Source organism: Thermobia domestica, chromosome 16 (genome assembly GCF_964235325.1).
Source record: "Thermobia domestica chromosome 16, izTheDome1.hap1.1, whole genome shotgun sequence".
NCBI classification, from domain to species: Eukaryota; Metazoa; Arthropoda; class Insecta; order Zygentoma; family Lepismatidae; genus Thermobia; species Thermobia domestica.
This window is the reverse complement of record NC_137469.1, coordinates 125,742,140-125,767,711: the sequence shown is the minus strand read 5'-3', so window position 1 is coordinate 125,767,711 and position 25,572 is coordinate 125,742,140. Positions and strand designations below refer to the sequence as shown.

Genomic DNA, 25,572 nt, shown 5'->3' with positions numbered 1-25,572 from the left:
ATTAGTGTCGAACCTACAGTGTTCGGGGTCGCTGACTTGAACAGTGAAACTGCCGGTCTCGTTTACACACAAAATCAGCTCTGTAATTTGGGGGAAGGGGCAGATACATAAAATGATAAAAATTACCAATATCGTAGTGACGAATCCACATTTTTTGGGGTTACTGAGAAGAACACTGATATTTCCGATCCTGTTTACATACAAATTTACCCCCACAAGTTTCGTGATGGGGAGAGAGGATATACATGGAAATGATTGAAACTGGCCAATATCAGTGTCGAATTCAGTTTTTAGAGTCACTGACTTGGTCAATGACACTTCCGGTCCCGTTTATATCAAATTCAGCTCTGCAACGTGGGGGAGGGGGCAGACATAAAATGATAAAATTACCAATATTAGTGTCGAATATATAGCTTTTGGACACATTGATATAAACAGTAATACTTCCGACCCCGTTTACATTAAAATTCAACCAAACAACTTGGAGGAGGGGGAGGAAGGAGACATATAAACTGGTCAAAATTACCAATATCAGTGTTGAATCCATAGTTTGCGGAGTCATTGAGATGAACAGTGATACTTCTGATCCCGTTTACATGCAAATTTATCTTCAATACTTGGGGAATGACGAAGAAGGAGACATATAAAAATGATTAAAAATTGCCATTATCTCGCAACATTGCGGAGAGGGTTATATAAAATGATCGAAAATGACCTACATTAGTGCCGAATAAATAATTTTGGAGGCCACTGAGATGAAGAGTGACATTTCTGATGCCGTTTAAAGCCAAGTTTAGCCATTTGATTTCGGGGAGAGTGAGATATGTATATATATGTAAAAATAAGATCGAAAATGACCAATATCAGTGTCGAATCCATAGTTTTCGGGGTTGCTGAGATAAACAGTGACACTTCCGATGCCGTGCCTGGCAATATTGGGGAGCAGGATATATACAAAATCATCGAAAATGACATTCATTAGTACCGATTAAATAGTTTTCGGGGTCACTGAGATGAACAGTGACATTTCAGATGCCGTTTAAATTCAAATTTTGCCATGTGATTTGGGGGAGGGTGATATATATTGTGGCATTTCTAATGCTGTTCAAATCCAAGTTCAGGGCTAATATTCCATTTCCTACAAATCAGCGATCCAGAAAACTATTAATTAATTCGACACTGATATTGGTAATTTCCGATCGTATTTTATATATATCTCAATGACTCCGAAAACTATTTATTCGGCACTAATATATGTTGTTTTTGATGGTTTTATATATGCCCCTCCCCAATGTTGCGGGACAAAGCGTTAGAAGTGTCACTGTTCATCTCAGTGACCTCGAAAACTATGGATTCGACACTGATATTGGTCATTTTCGATCATATATATATATATATATATATATAAATCGCTATTGGGGAGCGATATATTAAATCATCGAAAATGATATACATTAATGCCGAATAAATAGTTTTCGGAGTCACTGAGATGAAGAGTGACATTACTGATGCCGTTTAAATCCAAGTTAAGCCATGCAATTTGGGGGAGTGTGATATATATATAATACGATCGGAAATGACCAATATCAGCGTCGAATTAATAGTTTTCCGGATCGCTGATTAGTAGGAAATGGAATAGTAGCCCATTGGACACTCAATTCCGCGAGACTGTGAAAAGTGAAATTTGCCCCAGATTCATATAACCGAACGGACCACAGATGTTAAATTATGTGCAGGTCCGGAGATTGGCCAATGGGGGTGATCGACTTAATCATAATGTTACTTATACCCTTCTGCAACAGCTCTAACTTTATGAATAAGTAAAATATCATTCTGGAACATAGTATCATGCCTCACATTCAGAGACAACATTTGTCCTGTAGGATCTATATTAGAAGAAATATATATTTTCCCTTTAGCTTAAGCATATCTGCTCAAAATAGTAAATATACTATTCGCAACACCGCTCGATTGTGCAGTTGACTTCTAACCCTCTCTTGCCAGCACACTATGCATGCACTGGCTTCGAACGGAGACAAACAGAAGCCCAAGAAGTCAAGATTTTTCTAAGGCATATGGTTTTGAGCTAAGATCATCAATGCCTATATAATAACACGATGAACTTCTTTCCAAAGTATTATGAAAACTATTTGTCTTATGCATTTCAAAATTTCTCCAGATGTTAACCTACACGTTATTTTTTTAATTTTTAAACTAGCTCTTATAGTTCATTAATATTACTTTTTACAAGGAAATGTGACAGCGCTAGAAACAACATAAATATATACACAAATTCAGGTATTGGAGAATCTCGCAGGATTTCATTTCCTGCTCTTGGAGGTGAAGAAATGAACGCGCTCTCCTGATTCAATCACACTATTGTTCCTCACTTATCTTCAGAAAGTTGGTAGGGGAGGGATACAAGTTACGAAATGAGAAAAGATCGTTCATCTAATAATGTGGAGAATGAATATCTTTAAAGTTATGTTAGTTGACAATTTGATTATATTGTAAGGATCCCCACATCATGGCAAGAGCACATGTCAACACAACACATGTAATTGCTTGTAAACAAGCCTAGCAGACGAGAATCGGCACGGAAGACACCGAGGAACGCAGAAAGAAGGCGGACCTCACGAAAGAATCCAAAGAAGACAGATAAAAGCTCAACCACCGAGGGACCTGGCATCAGTCCACCAACTGATCGCTAAACCATTACCTTCCTATGTCGCTGTGGACTAGGAGCACACCTCTTCCTTTACCTTATGTCGCACTGGACTAGAAATCTCATCTTAAACTTATAATCCTAATGCAATCTACAACCTGCTAAGTGTTCTGGAAACTGCCATGAATGGAAGGAGCACCCAGCAAAACATCAATATTCCTTCACTTGATCATTGAGAGGGAGACATTGAACTAGAAACATTTGTATTCATTATATTTTGTAATGAAATTTAGTGAAGAGAAAAGTCGCCCAGACAATAATTTAGACTCTACCTATAAAGTCATTGCGATATAATTCGGAAAAGAAAGGGTTGCGGGAGGCAAGACTGGCCACTGTCAGAAATGAGACAACGTTATCTAACTACACATATTTTTACTTGTATTTTATAATATGACTTGCCAAACAGGGTATACTTTCCCTATTTTCATTTTTCAACCATTTTTCATCCTAAATCTTGATTCTTGCGAGCTGAAAAAAGGAGACACGACAGAGGAAACAAAATTATTGTAAAGGCATTATCATTAATATTTTGGATTCCAAAATAAGGAATGTTACCTTTAGAAAATAAAACATAACTTTAAAAGAAATATCTGGGAAGATGAAAGAACAAATCAAGCATTTTAGACGTGTGCCTAACAGTAATATACAAAATAAATATTATGATACTTTTGAGGGTCTAGATCATTTGGACCAGATATTGGTATTTCAAGAGTAAACAAATGAAATATTTTTACTAATGAAATATTATATATATATATATATATATATATATATATATATATATATATATATATATATATATATATATGTGTGTGTGTGTGTGTGTGTGTGTGTGTTATATAGTGTTTTGACTCAGTTTCCTGATGAACGTTACGTTACATTTTAGGAATCTACAATTGCGTCACTTTTGAACAAAGATATGTTTATTCTTGTTATCCCTAGGTAGTTCATAACACTTCATAATTTTAGAGAAAAATACCTGGTAACGCTTATCACTTCTACTCTCCTGATGCAAAGAATCAACTACTGGTTAGTCGCAAACTGGAAATATTATTTTCCGCTGAGGAATCTTATCAAACTCTCAATCAAATTTAGCCCAGACATGAAAAGTAATGGTCTTGTCGCAAATTGGAATGATCACAAATTGCATGGGATCAATAAAAATATATCCACAGAAAGCTATATTGGTCGATGTATCCACATTCGTGCAAACTTCTACTTTGTAGTTGATCAACCAATACAACAGTTATACTTGATTTGTTGATGATTTGCGGGTGAAACATCGCAACCAAAATCTCGCGGCCCAAATATAGGAAGTTCAAATCTAAATTATCACGGTAATAAGAACATGTAAGATGTTAGTAACTGTAGTCGAGAATGAAAGAAACCTACTTGGTTACCATCCTATCTGCTGTTCTGCGCTGTTGCAAAAATTGTAGGCCAAAATTCAAACAGCTTTTAAATGGAAGAAAATTAATTTTTAATTAGCGCGCTCTAATATTACCTTAGCAAGAAAAAGTAAAACTGAACATGCAATATTAATACTAACAAACAATTGGCCGAATTTTGAACTGTATAAAATAAATAGTTTTCATGATATTTTGGAAAGAAATATGATATGTTATTATATAGAGAAATTCTATCGCATTCCGAGTGTTGAACACAGCTTTAAGCGTATTTAAAAGCATAATCTGCCTGAGAATATTACTTAAAGGGCTACCTGAAGTGACGTGCGAAGGGAGGAAAGGATAGTTTCAGTTATTTGGTTTAAACACATTTATGGGGAAACTGCTATATATACCTTTTTCTTTTTAGCATCCAATTCGTAAAACCAGTGGCGGCTAATGTTAGTGTTGCAGCGTTGCGCAACGACCAAAGTATTTCAAGAAAAAAATATTATCAATAGTAGTAAAGAACAGAAAAAATAATTTTTAATACTCGCATATATACACTTTAAATAACATATTTTTTACTTCTGTAATTGTCCGTTCCGTTAATCCGTTTTAAAAAGCGAAAAATAATCCGTCATAGAGTCTCTAATTTACATTGTGTTGCAGCAAGCATACAACGACCAGATTCCTTCAGCGCGGCAGTTGGAGCAAACGTTAAGTCTCCTTTCCCCTATCTCAGAAGTTAAAGGGACTGGTCGTTGCAGTGTTTCTGCAACACAGCACGGTTTCCAGTGAACGAGAAGGTTTTTCGCGCTAAATAAGATTTCTGAACTTTCTTTCACTAGCAATTAATAAATGGAATTTGTTTTTATGCATTCATATTTTTAAATTATGGGACCATACTGAAGCAAATCAATATAATGACAATTTAAAAAAAAGTGATTGCAGAATTACAAAATAAGAAAGAAAATATCTAGTAGAGGAGAAAACAAATGAAAGTAGACCCGCATTTACAAGCTAATTCTTAGCTTATATTGATAATGACGGCTTCTTCTTCAGTAATTTGTGAAACATATTAATAAGTCAGTATGTAGGATCGCTCCTTCCCCCCTGTGGATAGTATTTTAGTATAAACATATTTCTTTTATGAAATAAGTATATTTTATACTCTTGATAATTTCCACATAAAACTGTGTGATAGAGAACGCCACATTGAATTTGGGACTAGTTAGCAATGCTCAGGGGTGTAGCCACGAGGGGGGTCCACAGGGTTCGGACCTCCCAAAAATTTCGAAATTTGACTAACATTTATAGACTTTCTTAACGAACTATACTTGTTTAACAGAGAAACGATTGATGTAGGCTAAATATTTTATTTTACGCCTCATCATGTACTCTTCTTATAAAAATAATCGTTCTATCATTTTTTTCTAAAAATATAGATGACAGTAAGTAAGAATTACTTATCGTCTTTTCGGGTGCAGTATTAGACAGGTTCCATATTATGTAGACGTATTGGACTTCCCTCAAATACTTTGGACCCCTCCGAGTTAACATTTCTGGGTGTAGAACTGGCAGTGCTGTTTGTTTTGATGTTCTTTGATTTTCTTCTGTTATATGCTGATTCTTCATTTGGCGGGTTTCGAGGTTTCCTTTCCAGAACATCACATTGGTAAGCGTTGTTTCGCCTCATGTGGAAGTATATTGTGTTCATCGTGCATTGCGTAACAACCAAGACGGATGATTTGGAATGTAGTTTTTTCTTTTACTCGCATGTGTGTGTGTGTTGATGTATGAATATGTGACATTCGGAATTCATATACCAGTACCTCTTTTGTATCAGCTGGTTTCGTTTTTAATTATTAGGTTTAATTTTATTGTGTGTGCTTTAATTCTGTAAATAACCTACAAATTCTGAATGAAATGTATACCATACTTCTGTAAATAACTTACATAAAACATTGAGCAGCTTTCAACTGAGGACAAATTTGCAATTAAGGCTTAGACAAAACAAGCGAAGGGCAATTCAGGAGAGTGTTAAAAGAAATCCAGTTTAAATTTACAGGATATCATATGACAGTAGTGTTGTTTGCACCAGATACATTTCCTCAATTTATTTTAAATTTTCCTGGATAAACTGTAATAAAGTGTGTTCAATGTACATATTTTTTATAACACTAATCTCTGCTACGAACTCTCTTCAGTCAACGCTGAAGAGGAATTCGGATCACTGTCAGGGACTGAGTTTGCTATAATGAATCGTTCGCAGTAATCTAGAAAAAATAAATAGTGAATCTACAAAGCTTCTGAAATTAATATTAACTGTACCTATGGTGTCAGCAAAAGACGAAAAGGTTTTTTCCACATGAGAAAGAATTGACACTTTCAAGGAATTGAATGTCCCAAGAAAGGTTATCACCATTGGTTATGCTTTCCATCGAAAAAGACCTGACAATTAGAATACTAGAGTTCAACCAGTATGTATTAGACAGATTTGTTCCAATCAAAGAGAGAAGATTGAACTTACTAATTAAATAAGGTGATTAATCGGATACAATGTTCTGCATTTTTTAGTTTTTAAAAACAGAATTTTATTTAATTTAACATGTCACATAGCATTTGCATCTAAAGTTATGCTGATTAGTCAATGAGTCAACTTTATATCTTCTGTGTCTTATCGTTCGTACTGCAACACCCGAAAGCACAATCCATCGGCCGCCACTGCGTAAAACCATCACTCTGTACTTTATACCAATAATAATAATAATAATAATAATAATAATAATAATAATAATAATAATAATAATAATAATAATAATAATAATAATAATGTACTAGTAGAATTACAGCCTCGAACTGTGGTCTACAAAACGACTTTTAGCTGAATTATGTGTGGTGAGCACATCTACCCAACGAGACTTTTACTGGATTTCTAGGAAAACCGGATTGCTTTGAGTTTCGTGTAGTCGCCACATTGACCTAAACGCGATTGTTACTGAGTTTCTAGGCCTACCAGAATGATTTTAGTTGAATGGTGTATGAACAGCAAATTGATCACAATGCCGTTGTTACTGGATTAGTAAGCCTATCAGAGAGCTTTTAGTTGGGTGATGCGTTGTCAGCATATTGTTACTGGATATCTAGTCCTACTAGATTAGAGTGACCAACCGTCCCGTAAAAACGGGATTGTCCCGTTTTTTCACTACCATTCAAGGTTCCCGAAAAATGTTCCTGGGACGCCAAAATGTCCCGTATTTACGTACATTGGGTTCAAAAAAACTTTACAATCTAAAATTTCCTAGTTTATATTATTATTTCCTAAGCTATGTGATTATATTGGAATATATCTAATTACTGAGCAACGTCTAATTACTCATTACAAAGTTTGCGATATTGGATGTAGAGATGTTTTCCCTCCTAGGCCTCTCCCTCCAAGACTCCCACTCCACAGACGTCAGTGCAAGGGCTGAAAGTCACGTGAAAAAGAAACTGTTGTTACTCTGTTTCGGGCGATGGAAGACTGAGGCGCTGTCATCAGTACAATACAGTGCTTCCGTGATTTGACTAAGATGTAACATGCTGTCACTTACGAGAGGGGAACAAAAGTATAGACTATAAAAGTGAAAGTAAAAAGAAAACTAGTTGTAACTGAAATAATTTTTAAAACTAAGAAAAATTAAATAAATGGAGTTGAATCCGATGCTGAGAGTAGTTTGTTATAAACATAGGCGTAGCTAGAACTTCATATTTTAGCGTGTTCAAAGAAAACAAATTAGGTATTGTGCTTTTTAAATGCCTTTGTAGTTTTGTAATACAATCACTTGAATCTTTAACAGCACTAATGTTTTTATAGAAGTATAAAATCACTAAATGATAGCATTAAAATTTCTTGATATAGGTATTTGTATTCATAACGAGGAACTACATAATTTATACGGTTTACCCAAAATTGTTAGGTTCGTCAAGTCTAGGAGGCTTAAGTGGGCAGGTCATGTAGCTAGAATGGAAGAAAGGGGAAACACTTTCAAAGTCTTGACAGGAAGACCTAAGCGCAGATGGGAGGACAATATTAAGATGGATCTCCCAGAGATAGGAATACAAAGTAGAAACTGGATCCAATTAGCTAAGGATAGAAGGCAGTGGAGAGCTTTTGTGAACGCGGCATGGAACCTCCGGGTTCCATAGTCCATAGAGTTAGTTAATTAGGTAGGTATTTGTATGTAGTTAAAAAATTAAAGTGCAAAGAAATCACGCACATACAAAGATTTCATAAATGTTACAAACAAATACATCTAAATGCAATAAATCTGTAAGAAGAGACGTCTATCAAAACGCACAATGTTCTTAAATTCATCAATAACTTCCTCTACATCAATAGATGTAGCTCTTTCCTGATCTACAAACAAGAGCAGGGCTTCCAATCTATCCTTCGTTTGAGTTGCTCTTAATTTACTTTGAATAAGCTTGGAGAAAGCTCTCTCACATGTGCAGATTGTGACAGATATACAGAAGAAGCTCTGTATTACAGAGTGCATTGCAATAAATAAGCTATTTTCGTTCTCCAACTACTGAAACCAGTCTTTTATCGTAACACAAGAACTTCCCTTAGGTATGACCGATAGTAAATTTACATATGGACTTTGAAGTAACATGCTAACCTTCACGATCATTTGTAGGACTGGATGTAGCATTGTGAGACATAAGACGAACTCAAACGATCTGACTTGTTGTTTTAGTTCATTTCCTTTAGGTCTCACATCACCCTGATGACTGTTTTGAGACAGTGCTTTCTTCCAAAGCCAAAATAATCGCAGAATAGTTCCTTTTCACCGCAGAAACAGCTTCAGAACGGCAACTCATCTCGTTGTTGACAAAAACTTCAATGTTTCCAAATTTACACAAATTTTCTGGTATATACTTTTCACAACTGCATGCCTTGACAAACTACCTTTAATGAAAGAATAAAGAAATTCAATTGTTCCGAAAAAGTCTGAAACTAATTTATTTTCGGGTGGCGAGCTACATGAGTCCAGAAGTACAAGATTCAAACAATCATCATAGCAGTGAACGTACATTACTGAACTTTTCTTTTCTTTACACTTTTGCATCCCAGATAGTATCCTAGAGATTGTTGAGGCTCCACCGAAGCTACTGAAAGAACATTGAACCAATCAACACCGAACTAGAGACTATTAGTGTTAACGTATTAAAAATGTTTGTAAATCTATAGAAGATAACTTACGAAGAACCATTAAATGCTCAACAGGTGACTGTTTATTGGCATTTAAAAAAAATCCAAAAAAACTACATATCTGTTCATGATGGCCACAACCACTGGTTTCATCAGCGATAATGCACACCTTTGTACCAAGTAAAGACATTTTCAACTTCCTCACAAGTACATTTTTTCAAACTGCGGATTATATCCTTTTGAATTTGTGTGCTTGAGTACCTGCAATCTTTTGGCCCGTTAGTTATTTGTTCCTTCAAAACGGAGCAATGTTTGGAAATTAAATCAAATACATCTAGAAATAAGCCCCTGTCGTATGTTTCTCTGGGCAACCTCCTTTTGTAAAACAAAGAATTATGTTTGTTAGCCCCTCCTTGATTTCTCGATTTGCAATCTTGTTTGTTCTTGCTTTGAAATAAAAGCCTTCTTACACTCATCTAATTGGACGTCAATTGGTTTATTTTTATTGCAGTTTGACCGAGAACTGCGCTGGTGTCCTATAGATTTATCATGAAATAACATAAAAATATAGTGCATTGTCCAAATGTTTACTGGTAAGCTTTTAGTTGATTGTAAGAATGAAGGGGAAGGATTGTTGGCAGCAAATATGTTACTCTAAACAATGTTGTTATTGTTATACAAGTGTATTGTTTCCCTGTACTATATCAGTTTCTAATTTCGAGCGTTCAGGAAAGAAACGAATCAGTTTCAATATTTCCACAAATGAATCGCTGATTTCAGAAACGTTGTAAGTCAACCAACGATATGCCGAAAATGAGTTTACATGTAGCTTTGATTCTTAAAGGGTAGTTATACCGTTTGGTTGTGATATGTCAGAAGTCACGCTAATAGTTCGTTCAATATGGAAGTGCAACAAGTATCCCTGAGTTAAAAACGTCACAAATTATTGGCTTATGGCATTATTGACATTATTGACTTGTGACGTTTCTCAAATATAGGTAAGTTTACACCAATATTTAGGAAGAGAGGAGAAATTCGGAAATATAGTCAGCGAGTTCAATATTTCGAACAATCTGTATTTTTAATAATTTTGCCCTTGGCAAAGAACGATTCCGCTTATTTTTTTCTTTTATTGAAATAACTGTTTTTCATTTTCTTTAATAAAGCAAACCATCTGGGTGTGCCTGGGCACACCCGGCACACTCCGTTATAAATTCTGCTGGTGACAGACAAGGGCGCCGATTTCTCTGTAAATTTAGGGGTTCCATTGAGACGCACAAGGCATATATATGAGGGTTTTAAGACAAATTGCATTCAGATTATGCCAAATATTGTATATTCATATATACAATGCGAGAGCCCACATGAGCTTTGGGGGGCCCGGGCCTCCTTGGCCCACCCAGGATCGGCGCCATTGGTGACAGATTTTGTTGATTGATAGATGTTGATAAATGTTTCATATGTTTTTAGTAATTTTTTCAAAATTCCATTTTTTGTTAGTTGCTGATAGTTACTAGTTATTTAATTAATTCCACAACCTTTTCAATAGGTTTTAAAACGAAAAAAGTGAAATTTTGCCACTTTTGTGAGAGATAGGGAGAGAGAGAGAATGGAGAGGCAAAAACATATATTTAGGAAAGCAACCTATCCAAAAGTAAAAAGTTATCCCGTTTTTTCTAGTTGACGATTTGGTCCCCTATAAATTACTAGATGCTTATAGTTAAGTAATACGAGGCAGGCACGTAGCCATGGCGGGTGCGGGGGGTGCGCAACTTTCCTTTGAAACCAGAAATGAAAAAAAGAATGAAGTAAAGATGAAACAAAAAGAAACAAGAAAAAGAAGATTCAGCGTTAAAAATAAAAAGCTACAGAAAGCCTTTGTTAGTTACCCTTTCTTATTAGCCGAATTACTTGTAATGTATGGAAGCGAATGAACGGTACCGGTATATCCTGGAAAAGTCAGGCAATTTGAACTTTCTAGAAAAGTTACAGAATTCGCAGAGTTTCTGCTACAAGTCAGGGTAATTTCAAGCTTTCGAAAACATAGCGTCGTTTATAACAGTGTGGACATTTTTTTTTTTATCATATCTTCTTTGCAGTATCAAACGTATTATTTCATGAACATTTTTCTACTATTCCTTTAACTTGTCATTTGGAACAGACAGAGTTGACGGAATAATGAAAACAAAAAGTTATAAGTGGAAAGAAAGTTCTGTTAATATTTGATTCAACAGAGAGATATTGTAAAATATTTTACAAGACATTGTTCAATATGTATTTTTATAATAGTTGAGGTCATAATAGAAGGAAAATTGTTATGTTTGAATGAACAGAGGAAAGGAACATAGATATTGTAAAATGTCTTTTAATACTGTTTTATATTTTGTACTCGAAATTTCTTCATAATTTATTATTAAATAATAACATATCCTCATTTTATTGTTCTAACAAACCAATATATGTTACTAGTAAAATAGTTTAGATTGATCGAGCACCTGGTGTGATAGCTACAGTATTTCATGGGGGTCACGCTCCCGATTACGAAATCCTGGCTAAACGAACGAATATATATATGTTGCAAGTAAAATACTTTAGAATTATCGAATTCTGGTGCGATAACTACAATACTTCATGTCACAGACCCCCCTCCCAAATGGCTACGTGCCTGTATGAGGTCAGCACTGTTCTGAAAATAATTCTCTGTTTACATAGTAGTTGTTGCTTTTGTGTTGTATTTTTCTTGTTCGTTCCTTGTTACCATGAAATGGATTTGTTCTACTTAATCCTTCCAATTAAATTGTAAATTTTAAAGCTTTCAGGCCATCAGATTCCGATGAATATCGTTTATCTATTTAGTATTTCGTATCATTCGTTAACTAAATACATATATTTTCTCCTGTTAACAAACTTTATAAACACTTGAAGAAGAAGGTTCTTTGATAACGCAATATGACAAATAAAATGTAAAACATGAAAAAGGGAACAACAATAAGAACATTTTTACAAACACAGCCAGGGGCAGGCAGAAAGTGATACAAAACACACGCACAGCTCTTTGCATACAGAAAAGTTGGGAGGGAAATACTTATAGCCAGTGGCGTATTTACGATTTTCTTTCGGGGGGGGGGGGCTTTGCTAACTTTCGGGGAGGGCTTTGCCTAAAAATGTGAAAATTCTGCAAGATATTTCATATACTTTACTATAGTAAGTAAGATTTCGGGGGGGCTTAAGCCCGGAAGCCCCCCCTAAATACGCCACTGCTTATAGCCAAAACCAATACTTCACCTATTTTGAAGTACCTTCTGAAGCTCTAACCCTCAGGCGCCTGCAATGTTGCCAAACCTATTTTTAGAAGGAAACTATCTGTTTCTTCGAGTGTACGTGATAATCTAAAATATCGACATGATCACACACAGAAACTTGACTGGTGAGTATCAGTACAGATCCTTTGAATATATTGCGGCCCAGAGCATCACAAAACCTCCGCCATGTTTCACGGTTGGACAGAGATACTGCGGATTATACGTTTCTTTGTGTGCCCGCCAGCTATAGATGTGACCTATGGCTCGAAGGTGAATGATGACACATTCAATCGCATCACACATATTCAGTTAGCAGCAGCCAGCCATGTTGCATGTTTGTGGTACCGTGGTGTCGTGGTAAACGTTATGGTTCTTTATCAGCAGTTTCACCCGCGCAATCAGGTCTCATAAATCCATGTCAAGTAACTCGCGGGGGACTGTGTTTGTCAACAGACTTTGAGAGGTACTAATACCGTTACCACGTCACTTGTACCGTACTCGCACTATCAATCCACTTTAATGCTCGGCGACACCTGTCACTTAGGATTTTGTTTTGAGCACTGTTCTACCCGCCAATGTGGTTTTCTTCCTAAGTTTTATAGTATCGCATCACTTTGGACAATGCCCGTCTCGCACACCCAGTACACTTGCCAATTTTGTCATGATCACACCACATAACTTAGCCCTAATAATTTATTTTCTTTGTTAATCATTGAAATCGTCCATTTTACAGTATCACCATTGTTCTATGTTTCTGACGCAGTACTGAGCTCATCCTAATGCACCACCACCAACATCACGGCGATGAAGTTGCTACCTAATTGTTGTGAACCCAGATATCTGACGTGTTTCTACAAAATTAATAAGTATTTGTGTTTCGCAGACATTTTATGGCAGTTCACGTTGCCATATTCGATTGGTTTGTTGTAAATATTCCATCTTTCCTTTAAGTATACAATATCTTGAACAAGAGTATCCAAATTACTTGGTTATCAAAGATCGTTTAGAGCTACTAAATAATTTTTGGGACGATAGCATTTGTCTTAATTTCTGTTTCTTATTTTATTGTTGCTAATAACATTGGTATCTCAATTTTGTATTTCCTTAGGTTTAATTCTTATATATGATCTTAATTTGTGACTAGCAATTTTGTTATTTCATTGCATTGTTCTCCTTACTCTTTTATATTGTCTCTCTATCGTGGACAATACCCAAAATACATATTCCTCCGTTAGGTTTCATTCTATCTTGCTATATCCTCATAATATCCTCATATGGGGGCACGGTGGCTCAGTGGTAGAGTACCTCTGGTGCTTGAGGCCCTTGGTTCGATTCCCGGCCAAGTAAGTTTGTAGTGGACAAAATCGTGTCTGTGACTTTTCCTGCGGTACTCCTGTTCCCTACCACATTATCATCCACCAATTCTTCCATCTTCATTACTTAAGAGGCCTTATCACTGCGAAATTAAAATACCGCTAATTTTACAGTAATTATTATATATCTTCAACTAGATAAGAGATAATCAAAAAGTGGAACGAGAGCTTCGTAGACAATATTATTTTGCATGAAATACCGTTATCACGACTCACTTATCTCCTTTGGATTTCCAGCCATTTAGAAAATCGGCATTTATTTTTAAATGGCTGCCAACGGAAATGTACTAGGTGACTTCTGATAACGATACCTCATGCAAAATAATAGTGTCTAAAGCGATCTTGTTCGACATTTTGATTATCTTTTATCTATTTGAAGATATCACATAATTACTGTAAAATTAGCGGCATTTTAAATTAGCAGTGATAAGGCATCTTAACTAAATCATGCTTATCACTTAGCGTAATGGGCATAAACGTGGAACGTTAAACGGAGGAAGTTCATTTCATTTCATGATATGCTTTACGTCCTTCCTCTTAACAAATTACCACCCTCTACTGTAAATCTTAGGAGTGATTTCTTCAAGTATTTTGGGTTAAGATATTTCATACTATTAAAGGTTAAAGCCTCTTTTAGTAGAGAAAGGTACTTGTTCATGCCATATTTGTGAAATAAGTCAACTACAGTTACTCATTATACATATATGGCGTAGTATTATGTTAGAATTGAACATATATCTCCATTATTACATTCTTTACTTCAGTTTTTACTCACGAGTATTGTGGGTTAACTTCAGAATAAAGAAACGTATCACTTTTCCATATCTTTATCTGAGTAGTCATCACACGTACCTACGTTACGTAAATGAGAAGAACCTGCATTTAAAAAGATAACCTAAGAACATAATTTATCAGAATATGTATAACTTAATTACTATGTATGTTTAGTTACTACCTACTATGATCATTATGGTATAGTATTATGTTGAACCGATAATAAATGCGCCATTTCCAAATATAAATGATATAAATGAGAACTACAAAATGTGGCCAATCAAAATGTCATTTGCAACCCTTGTCATCGCTGGAACAGCAATTGGATTCAGTGGAGAAAGCAGTCTGAAGATAGCGATATGAAAATGTTTCCAATTGCACATTGCACTGCACGATTATCAGGAAAGGTCTTCCTTTCGTGAAAAGTGTTCAATATATAGGAAGAGATGCTAGTCAGTGGAAGAATTGTCAAGGGGAATACTATGGGGAAGAACAGTTCGTATTGTATGTAATGGAATATAGGGATGCGCACGAGACGAGTCGAGACAGAATTCTCCTGACAAAATTTGAGTCGAGACACAGCTCTTCCAATAGAAAAATATACATTTTTCAAGTCGAGACATCACTTTTACAGCACATTTTGTGGACGAGATAGCCACAAATCTTGTCTCGTGCGCATCTCTAATGGAGTATCTACGTTTGTTCGTGATTCGTCTTGAGAACCATGTAGAAGAACGGTGCAAAGAAAACCATGCAGTTAAACATTTCTGGATGCTTGCACACAAAGTTGCGGTGCATTTCTTAGAGTTCAGTACATCAAAGATCTATAGTGATAGCTTCGTCTTGGCGGAGAAAGATACGACAGAACAATTCCACCATTAATCACCGTACCAACAGATGGTTTTGGAAACCGTGCCTAAGTTTCTTCAAGATCCAATTATTGTCCTAGTAGTTTGCGATTGCTGTAACAAATTGATGTTTCATCAAAAGTGACAAGTAATGCAGGAAATTCTTCCGGTTATTCCTTAAGCATAAAGAACTGTATACCAGCAGACGGTGATTCATGTTGACCGGTATTAACTAACGTGGAACCCATGAGTCCAATTTTTTCATGTAAACAATTGCATAGAGCCCTCAAACGATAATAGTGAGGTATATGCCTTACTCGTCAGCAATAAGGGGGACCGCGGTGGTTCAGTGGTAGAGCGTTCACCTCTGGTGCATGGGGTCCCTGGTTCGATCCCAGCTCGCGACAAGCGAACTTTATGGTGGACAAAAACCGTGTGGGTGGGCTTCCTCGGGGTTCTCCCGTTTCCTCCCACTTTCTTCATTCCACCATTTCATTCATTCCTCATCATCACCATCTCCTTTAGCCTAGTCAGCATAACAGTGGGACATAAAACTCAAAGATTTCATTTCGCTTTTTTCGTCGTCAATAGGACAAACAGTGTTTTGAGGGTCCGCTTTCACATTGTTCCTGAAGAGCGCCTCCAAACATGACATTAGTCGGTGCTTACAATTTTCATTTTTCGATGCTGTGTCACCGGAATGAAGTATAATAAACTAAAAGCCCATGGTGCATTTTCTGAACTTATGGCCCAAATGCACTGTTAGTGTGTTTCGCGGCTCACTGTGTAGACTATCTGAGTTTCCATTAATAAAGAAAAATCATTTGTCATGGTGAACTTTCATATAACCCTGCTTAACAAAGCATTGCCTCTTGGCTGTCTGGTGATTTCATTCTGTTTGCTGGACTTGTAGTATTTCAAATGTTCGACGCGTGATTTTAATCCATTCCTGTGTTGTATCACTGCGTTGAGTTTTCCACCAAACGTCCAAATGTATACTTTATTCGCACCGACCTAATACTTAGCTTATAATGAAGTATAAACACACCTGAAAAGTTGCCTGACGATGTGAACAAAACGACACAGATAACATCAAATTCCTTTATAGTACATATTATGAGTGAGAGATGTCATTCTTTACTTTAATCGTATTCATATTTTAACTAATAATCTTACCTGTATAAAGAATTGGTGCTTTCGTGGAGGATACTACAGGGTTAATTCTTTGCCAATTTTCAATTGTCCACCCTTTACAGCCATTATTGTCACCCGTACAGAATATAGCAGTTGTCCTATCATCTGTGATAAGTTAGAAAATAAAAAGAGATGCTGTAATTATATCGAATACTGATAACTTTTAAAATAGCTGCTACATGATAATAAAAATTATGCATGTTTCTAGCATATTGTTTATTGTAATCTTTAAGCAAAGCATTATAATTTTAAAGTCAGCATTCAGTACTTGATATTAAATATGCTTGAGTGCTTATGTAAGTGAATATGTGTATATTCCTGACAGTCTTTGAACAAAATATAAATTTTGGCTCATGTATTCACAGAAGGTAACAATGTTTGAAACAGATTTTTCTGATTAAATACATTAATCATTATCTCATAATCTTCTGTTATTATGTGCTATTACTTTCTAACTAAGCATAATCCTATGTCCCAATACGAAAACGACTTACAAGTAGTAGTGTGTGGGACATTGTGATTGTGTTGGGATTATGTGCGTCATGGGTAGGAACATTGCATTAATAGAATTGTGTATGTTGCGTTTAGAAACATGTGTGTGAATGACGAAAGAAATCAAATAACAGTAGATATACTGTATTATGCTTCTTAACAATGTAGAGTTTTGATGTGCGGTATATATATATATATATATATATATATATATATATATATATATATATATATATATATAATCAATAAAGTAGTTCACAAATAATCATTAAAATAATATTTCAATATCACGAATATTGTGAGGAAATTATTATTAGAAACTCTTATAGATTAAGAATAATTGTATAAATTTAAATGTTATAGCGTCCACAAACCATCATTTTATGATATATATGTAAGAATACTAAAACACAAACATCAGTAAAGCTTGCCGCAATCATGCAGCGGATATATCAGTATATACACAATCAAACGTGCATATGTAAGACTCTTAGCTTACAAGAATCTCTCAGTACGTTAGTCGTACTAAGCAACACGTGTAGGTACAAGGTTTCCTGGCAGAAAAGAAAAATCAACCTAGCAGAGAGATAAACCAGAACTTATCTGGTCGCTGCTTGAGTCCATTTTCTAGCAGAATAACGCGAACCCCATTGTGCTTTACTCGATAACCACCTCGATTCTCTGCTATTAAATCAATACACCTAGTTTTATCAAGTAGGCTATTTTGGGATATGTTGGTTTGACACTTGATCGCCATCGCGCTCAACCAGCAACCATCACTGAGGTACCATATTAACAAACATAACAGGAACGAAATATATATTATGCCATTTTACAAAATATATAAATGTACGTTGAACTTTACTTATTAACTTAAATTCCCATTCAATTTTCATTATCTTAGATTACTCTGAAATCTTTTAAAACAATTCATCACTGTAGCAGTAATACAAAAGGCAAACAGTTCACGTAAGTGAAGTTTGCAGAACTTAACAGCAGAGACTCCTGATTCATTGTGATGCTACGTAATTAATCTTAACTTTGCGAGGACTCAAAAGGTATTAAGAAGTAAATACGTTCTTACCTGAATTCCATGAATGATCTTCTTCAGCGTTCAAAAAATCATACACATCTGTCAATCGATAAATGGTAGTCACGTCAAAGACATCTGCAATTAACAAAAATAAAACGCCTAGCTGATAGTTCGATATTTTGTATTCAATGTGATTTGAAAAAGCGCATATATAGTGTGATCTTGAAATGTGTTAGTTATTTGATCTATTTCATGAATTACTACCATCATAAGATATTGCTCTTTGCTTTTATGTGAAAACAATCAAGTACAATATAAATTACTTCGTTATGTTTTAGACGACGTAATGAATCAATATCACTGCATACTACAACAGTCAATGTTCTTTAAAATTTTCATACGATTTTTGGATAGTGTACAGTCAATACCGTGGTAGAATACTGCTCTGATATTACGGTAACCTCTTTCGATTCAAATCCATGCAAATCTCTCATGAACAGCATTTTCACGATTTTCTTGTGGCTCTGCAAACATCTTATCATATTATATGCTTGCAGATTTTTCTAGAACTTCATTAAGAAACATAGCCTACAGGTATTCCTTCGAGAAAAATATTATGTTTGTTTCCTGGAATATTTTACAAATTATTCTAACATTGCTAGATTCGAACAAACCACATTTTGAGGCTGGTCCACAAGTTCCAGTATATAGAAGAAGGGGTCCTGATTCATAAAGATGTAGGTCATATGCTTAAGCTAGAAATTTGAAATTTTATGATTAATGGTGTGAGTAACACTAAGCAAAAATTTTAGAAAATTTGACATAGTAGAAGAAGGATTTTGTTAAGATTATAAATATAATAATGCGTCCATATATCGAAATCAATTAAAATTAGGCATATGAAATATATTATTTTGAATATTCTTTTAAAATAGTTGGCCAATCGCTTGTTTCAGTAGTTTTAATGATTGACTTAGAGGGAAAGTTACGAGGTGGAAACAAAACGGGGAGTTAGAATTATTATACTGTACAGTGGGATACAGAAATCAGATAATAAATGGGAAACAGTAAAACAGACAAATTATAACACTATGTAAAAGATATAAGACATAGTATATAACAATTGTATAAGATAATAATTATTGTACAAAATGACGTAATGATAAGTTGCATTGATGTCTAGGATCTGAGTGATCTTGTCGTTTCTTCCGTTAGATGGCAGCAGATACGACTTCTGTTACGGGAGTTTAACTATTTCATTGGTGTTCTTGTATTAGTTGTTGTGGAATAAGGGTATAAGTTAGATCTCGATAATCAACAATCAGCACAGTGACAATACAATTTGTGGTTTATTTTGTTTACTGCGTGGAGCAAGAATACATAGGGAGTTGCCATATAGAATAAAACTTTGTTGGTATTATCCCTAGTGGTACGGATTGAGAGTATTAAACGATAACGTTCAGTAGTGAACATTCAGTGGAATTAGTATTACTCTCTGGGAACAACCACAGAACAACACAAGAAGCTGTTAATGAGTTTATTGTCGCCATCCGGACATTCCAAAAATATACAAAGTGTAGGGATATTATTGTCTAAAATGAAGACAACTTTCAGTATATTTATCGGTAAATGGAATGGTCGTTCCAACTCCGCTTCAGAAGAACAAAATTTATATAAGTATTTTCAATACAGACTTAAAATGCCTTGCGAAGATGCATTTTGTGACTCGCGAAAATAGTATCAGTGAAGAATATGTTCCTAGAAATCTGAAAGCATCAAACTTTCATACTCCTACAAATTACAGCATGTTAAGCATTATCCACTGACGAGGGGAACATACTGTAACTGGATAACACAGCAGTTGCATGCTGTACCATCCTTCTTTCGGCATGTTCTGTTCAGTGAAGAATGCTTATTTCTTCAGGATGGTGACGCTCATACACAAATGGATACTGATGCTAAACTCAAAGTCAAAATCAAAATCTCGGTGAAGGTAAGCAAAAGCCTCGATACTCTCATCTGGTTGATCACCTGCGATTCGCCTGAAGCTAGAGACGTTTTATAACAATCAAAAGCTATGCGCACATGCCTATACACCTTTCGGAGAGGGTTAGAAATGTTTCTTCTCTTTCTTGTGGTTTGGGTGAAAGAGAATTTATGTACTCTATATGTAGTGTATATTCCACAACTGCAATGATATTGTCATTCTCAGTTTGATTTAGTACAACTATCTGATTTGATGATTTGATATTTATAAACTTGAAATCAAATTTCCATCGTGTCTCTTATCAAAAACATAAACTGTCCTGTTATAAATAAAATAATTTATTTCAATCTACGTATATTTTGAACTCCTGATTCTACATCTTACTTATATCTCTTTTTATCTTCGTACATTACGCGAAAGATTTGCTTTAATTCAAACTTCTAAAGCAATATCTATCTTTCATTCCAAAATTAATTTATCCGTTTATTTTTTAAGTCTCCAGTAAAAAAAGTGTAGATATGGAGATTCAAAGAAATATATATTTAAATGTGGAAGATATTGCTGCAGAATCTGTTGAAAAGTATTTGCTAATAATTCTCAGCATCTTGTTATCTTGTACACTATCACGTGTACGTATATTCAATTCCCAAGCTCAGTGAAAGACTACATCTGCGTTCTTTAACAAGTCAATCGGATATATATAACAGAATTGATCTTTAGATCCATTGACGTTCCTATTTATTCAACATCTGTTTAGTACTCGGTATGACATGCCGGTCAACGCAATATAAAAATGTATCAGAGGTCGTTTTTACATTTTTCGAAATTATTTGCTACACTGCGTAGTTTTAACACGAACAATAAGTATCTTTGCAGGAATTATGATATCAAAACGTTATATGTTGCATCCTATTTTATCTTTAAACAATATTTACTCCCCTTCTTACAATTCTAAGACGATAATAAAAGTTACAATATTATGTAAGGAAAATATTAGGAATTACTATCTAAGCATTACAAATGACAAAATAGCCCTTGATATAACAAAGCTAATTGTATAACTAATATAAACTAGTTCCAAGTATGGCATTTTTAACTTTTTCTTATTTACTTGTCTTGCTACCGCTTTTATTTGTTCATGATCGAAGTTCCATATAGCATCATCTACCACTCCATAGGTTTAACACAATATTGATGTATGCTTACCTCCATAAATTATGGGCGACATATTGGTGACAAGAAATATCAGGACTATCCTCATAATTATGACCTAAAATGTATAAAAAGTAATTAAGAATTGAAATAGAAATTCTATACCATAGACGTCTACAAGCAACAATAACGTTTCACATATTTAACTTCGCTGAACAAATGTGCGAATTAAGTAAATTCATTAACCTTACATTGATATAAGTGGAATTGCAGGGCCGTATGTAGGTAAAGGTGGAACGGTTTTGATTGGGAGCTTGACAAGAATTATAAACCTTGTTTTGCACATATAGTCACTTATTTCATTGACAACGTTATACGAATTAGTATTTCCCTATTCCCAATACTGTAAGTGCGACTGTATGTTATTGCAATTACCTATATAAATCTAATGCTTTTGTTCTGAAATTCTTTCAATTAAATTTTGGAAATCATAATATTGAAGGATGATAATCTATTAGCAATTATTTTGCGGAAATTTCCAGTGATGACGTGGTACTATCTCAACACTTCACACTAAACTTAAATTTTAAAGAAAATGTATTTAAATTATAATGTAGAAAGTATATTATAATGTGTCTTACATCACTTCAAAGTTGTTTTTTCACTTCTAAATTCGAGCAGTTCATAATAGTTGATATAGTGATATCATTATAACTTTTTAAACCAACCCTTGTATTCACAAGAGATTTCTTGGAATTAGTGCTTAGCCAGTCGAAATTCGCAAAAGAGTGAAACCATGGAATTTTTCTACCCAGAAGGTGCCTCTCTTCTCAAAACATTTCAGCACCTCTCGTCGAACTGTATTCGGGAAGGTATTTGCTCGTTCCCTCACTCACACCTACGCAGTCTGCTGTACAAAGTATTAATATGTTCAATTATCAGTTATTGATTGATATTTAATGAACTATCCAGTGTCTGCATATTAGTCATTCAATTAACAGAAATATAACTTCTTTAATGGTGTTTAAGTGGCTAAATTGTTTAATAATAATGTGTAGTTTTATAGGAACTATATCCTAGTAACATCCGTATCAATCCGCTCTCTTTGTCTGCAGAAAAGCGTTGAGGCAAAAGAGGCGGGCAGTGCTTCTTAAGTACTCAAATTGAAGAGGAAGATATGCGTATTTCTTGCCAGAAAATACGCATCAACGCGTAATCAAAATGACAAAGTTTGTGCCTATATTTTATAAATTAGTGGTGGAAATTGTGCTACTATTTGAAAGTATCGTTTGACATGTAAAAGCTAGAATCGTTAATAATTGTTCCTTCCACCTTTTTTCTAGCCCGTGTGGTGTGAGAAAGAACAAAAAGGCGGCAACAGTGGATTGGGTGACATGTTGAAGTGGAGATAATTATACTTATTGTCTGACAGGACAACCCCTTCTCTAGGTTATGTAGTGATTATTATACCAGCAGTGATATATCAATTTTCACCAGTGTATTTAAAATTCGTTCTGGAAGAAATAACAGCAAAACGAGGTAGAAGCTAGTTTATTAATTTTATATATCTTCCTATTCTAAAGTATGGGCAAGTGATAAGCTCCCAAAGTATGAAAGCAGCAGGATGGTGAAGAAGTTTGGAACTTTGCACCATGGGACGATAGTTGGATTGTTTCTAGATTCTTAAATCATTGAATTTTAATTCCGTTTTTATTTAGGCGACGCGAATAGCGCGACGGTCTTTCGTTCAATTACGGGCCAACGAGAAAAAATACTTATATTATATATAACCAGTGTGTAAAATCTTAGTGATGTTGTGAATGTGAAATATTAATAATAAATCGATATCTTTCATATCATCTTATTTTTTGTATTCTATCAAGATCAGTGTTAAAAATCAATTCTATAATTCATATCCATAAGGTCATTAATAAGTATCGTAAGTGCTCTGTTGTTTATTTAGTATCGGAATGTATTCGTAATGTGCTCTGGATAAAAACATATTCCAGGTAAGGTTTGAATATGTTTATGTGCTTTCCATGTTTATTTATTTATTGTGTATACAAGGTAGTACTGTACGACTTTGCACTTGCTTTCCAGACAACCTTTGCATATTCGAGTTATTTATATTTAGAGTTGGTATATTATCCCCTGCGGCTATGGGAGACATGGTTGTTTTCCGAACCCAGGCTGTTGGAGACGATCAGACCACCATACATAATGTTCAGTTGTAATCGTATCGTGTGGCTCGTCATTGACGGTGGGACCCGAAGAAAAAACACAATCTATCCATATAACTCGATACAAAACCTTGCTACCGTCGTATTGGTTTGATTTTGTTTACAACGCTCCAGATAACCATTGAAAAGAAATAAATCCTTGAAGACTCATACAGGCACCCATGCAGAAAAATATGGAAAAACCACATTGTACGACCTACGCGCGAATTTATTATCAAACTCAAAATATATCCTCTTAAACATCCTGCCATAATTTGCAAGTTCTTCTGGAATGTATTCCTTTATCCACCCATTGTCGTGCTAATAGTGCAAGTGCACGTAAGAGTGCTATTGATCATTACACTTATTCATCAGACGAGCTATTTTAGGTTACATTTGGTGCTATGAAGTACTTTAAATAGTGTTATATAGTCAATATTAATAAAACAAATTTGACAAAAACACCAAATATATATTAATAACACTTGTGTAACGGTTTTGACAATATAACGTAGCCTTGATCACAGACATTGTGGAAACTGTTACATATTTGGTGCTTTTGTCAGATTTGTTTTATCAATAGTGTAGAAGTTCGCAAAGCTATAATGAACAAGATGTATGTTATTGAGTTGGTTAAATTTCATTTCATTTCTTTAAATATCAGGACAAGATACTGACAGTGCTCAACCTGAACATGAAAAAGGTAAAAGTCAATAAAGAAGAACCCATGAAGCAAAGGAATAAATTTAATAAGATGTCAAGTGAGGATTCTGTTATTTCCGAAGGAATACTCGTTCTAGCAACCAAATCCAACTATGAGTATAATTGAAATCAAATGGATAATTCCAATATTGCGTCAATGGAACTGAATATTTTATTCCCATTAATTGGAAATATTGTGCATTTTCATTTTCAGTGGTACAGAAATATTAAAGTTTATTTGTTTTGGTTTTGGTATGTGTAATGTCACAAAACACAATCTGCGAATGTTTTAATATTGTAAATTGCCTGAAAGATTTTATGTAAAAGTAAGCATTTTGCAATTCTAGTTTTTGTTATCACAAAAACATTTTATCGACAGCGTGATATAAGTGATGTAAATTCTGAAATGTTGACATGATGCTCATCTTTGAGAGGTGTTGGTTAACTAATATTTTTTCAGAGAAATCTCATACGCATGTATGGTGATTTCAACCGAATTTTGGGAGCCACGTGCTGATGTACAGACATCTTTGTTGTATAAATACATCAGACTATTTTGCCAGAGTTAGTTCAAGTGGGATATTCGAAGTCGGCGAGTTGAAATTGGAGATAGGATTGTGAGCGTATATAATGAACCGTACATAACGAATCTTAATTAGAGGCGGTAATGGAGACTTAAATGTAACATTTACAAAGTTACTGGAATATATTGATAGTGTACATCAGAGATAGCTGCACTTACCAAGTGGACTTCTGGATTGGGTCAACATCACCATCATTGTCAGATATGGATAAACCTATCTTTTTATTTCCTGAGAATTGCCATACACTTTAAAGTTACATAGCCAACATTCGCTTCACAAACATACACTTCAACACAGTAAGAATGAAGAAAAGTACATGTTAACTACTACTTTGAATAATGTTTAACATTTATACACCCGGTTCTGTTTTGCCGCTATCAAAACACTGGTGGAGTTCTCCAAAAGTACCTCAAAGTACATCAGTGGTGCGTTCATTTAACATTAGCAATGTATTCGAATTAGAATGCATCTTGAACTAATACAGACAATCTGGAAGTACTCTGAGTGCTCAATAATAACATCAGTTACATTCCATGCGCAAGTTTGAAGGAGTATCAGCTCAGGTTGACATGGAGGAGAACTGAGTTTCTCGATTCCCAATTTGT

General features: G+C 34.9%; 1 protein-coding gene across 1 annotated transcript in view; it reads right to left on the bottom strand.

Moving 5' to 3' along the window:
- Positions 1-25,572, bottom strand: part of LOC145673397 (uncharacterized) — a 345,560-nt gene that overhangs the window by 301,870 nt on the left and 18,118 nt on the right. The window contains exons 2-4 of the mRNA XM_081743057.1: positions 21,517-21,580; positions 18,375-18,458; positions 16,781-16,903 (exon numbers count right to left, since the gene is read on the bottom strand). Of these exons, the coding sequence (XP_081599183.1) occupies positions 16,781-16,903; positions 18,375-18,458; positions 21,517-21,580 (271 nt within the window). The remainder of the gene's footprint in view (positions 1-16,780; positions 16,904-18,374; positions 18,459-21,516; positions 21,581-25,572) is intronic.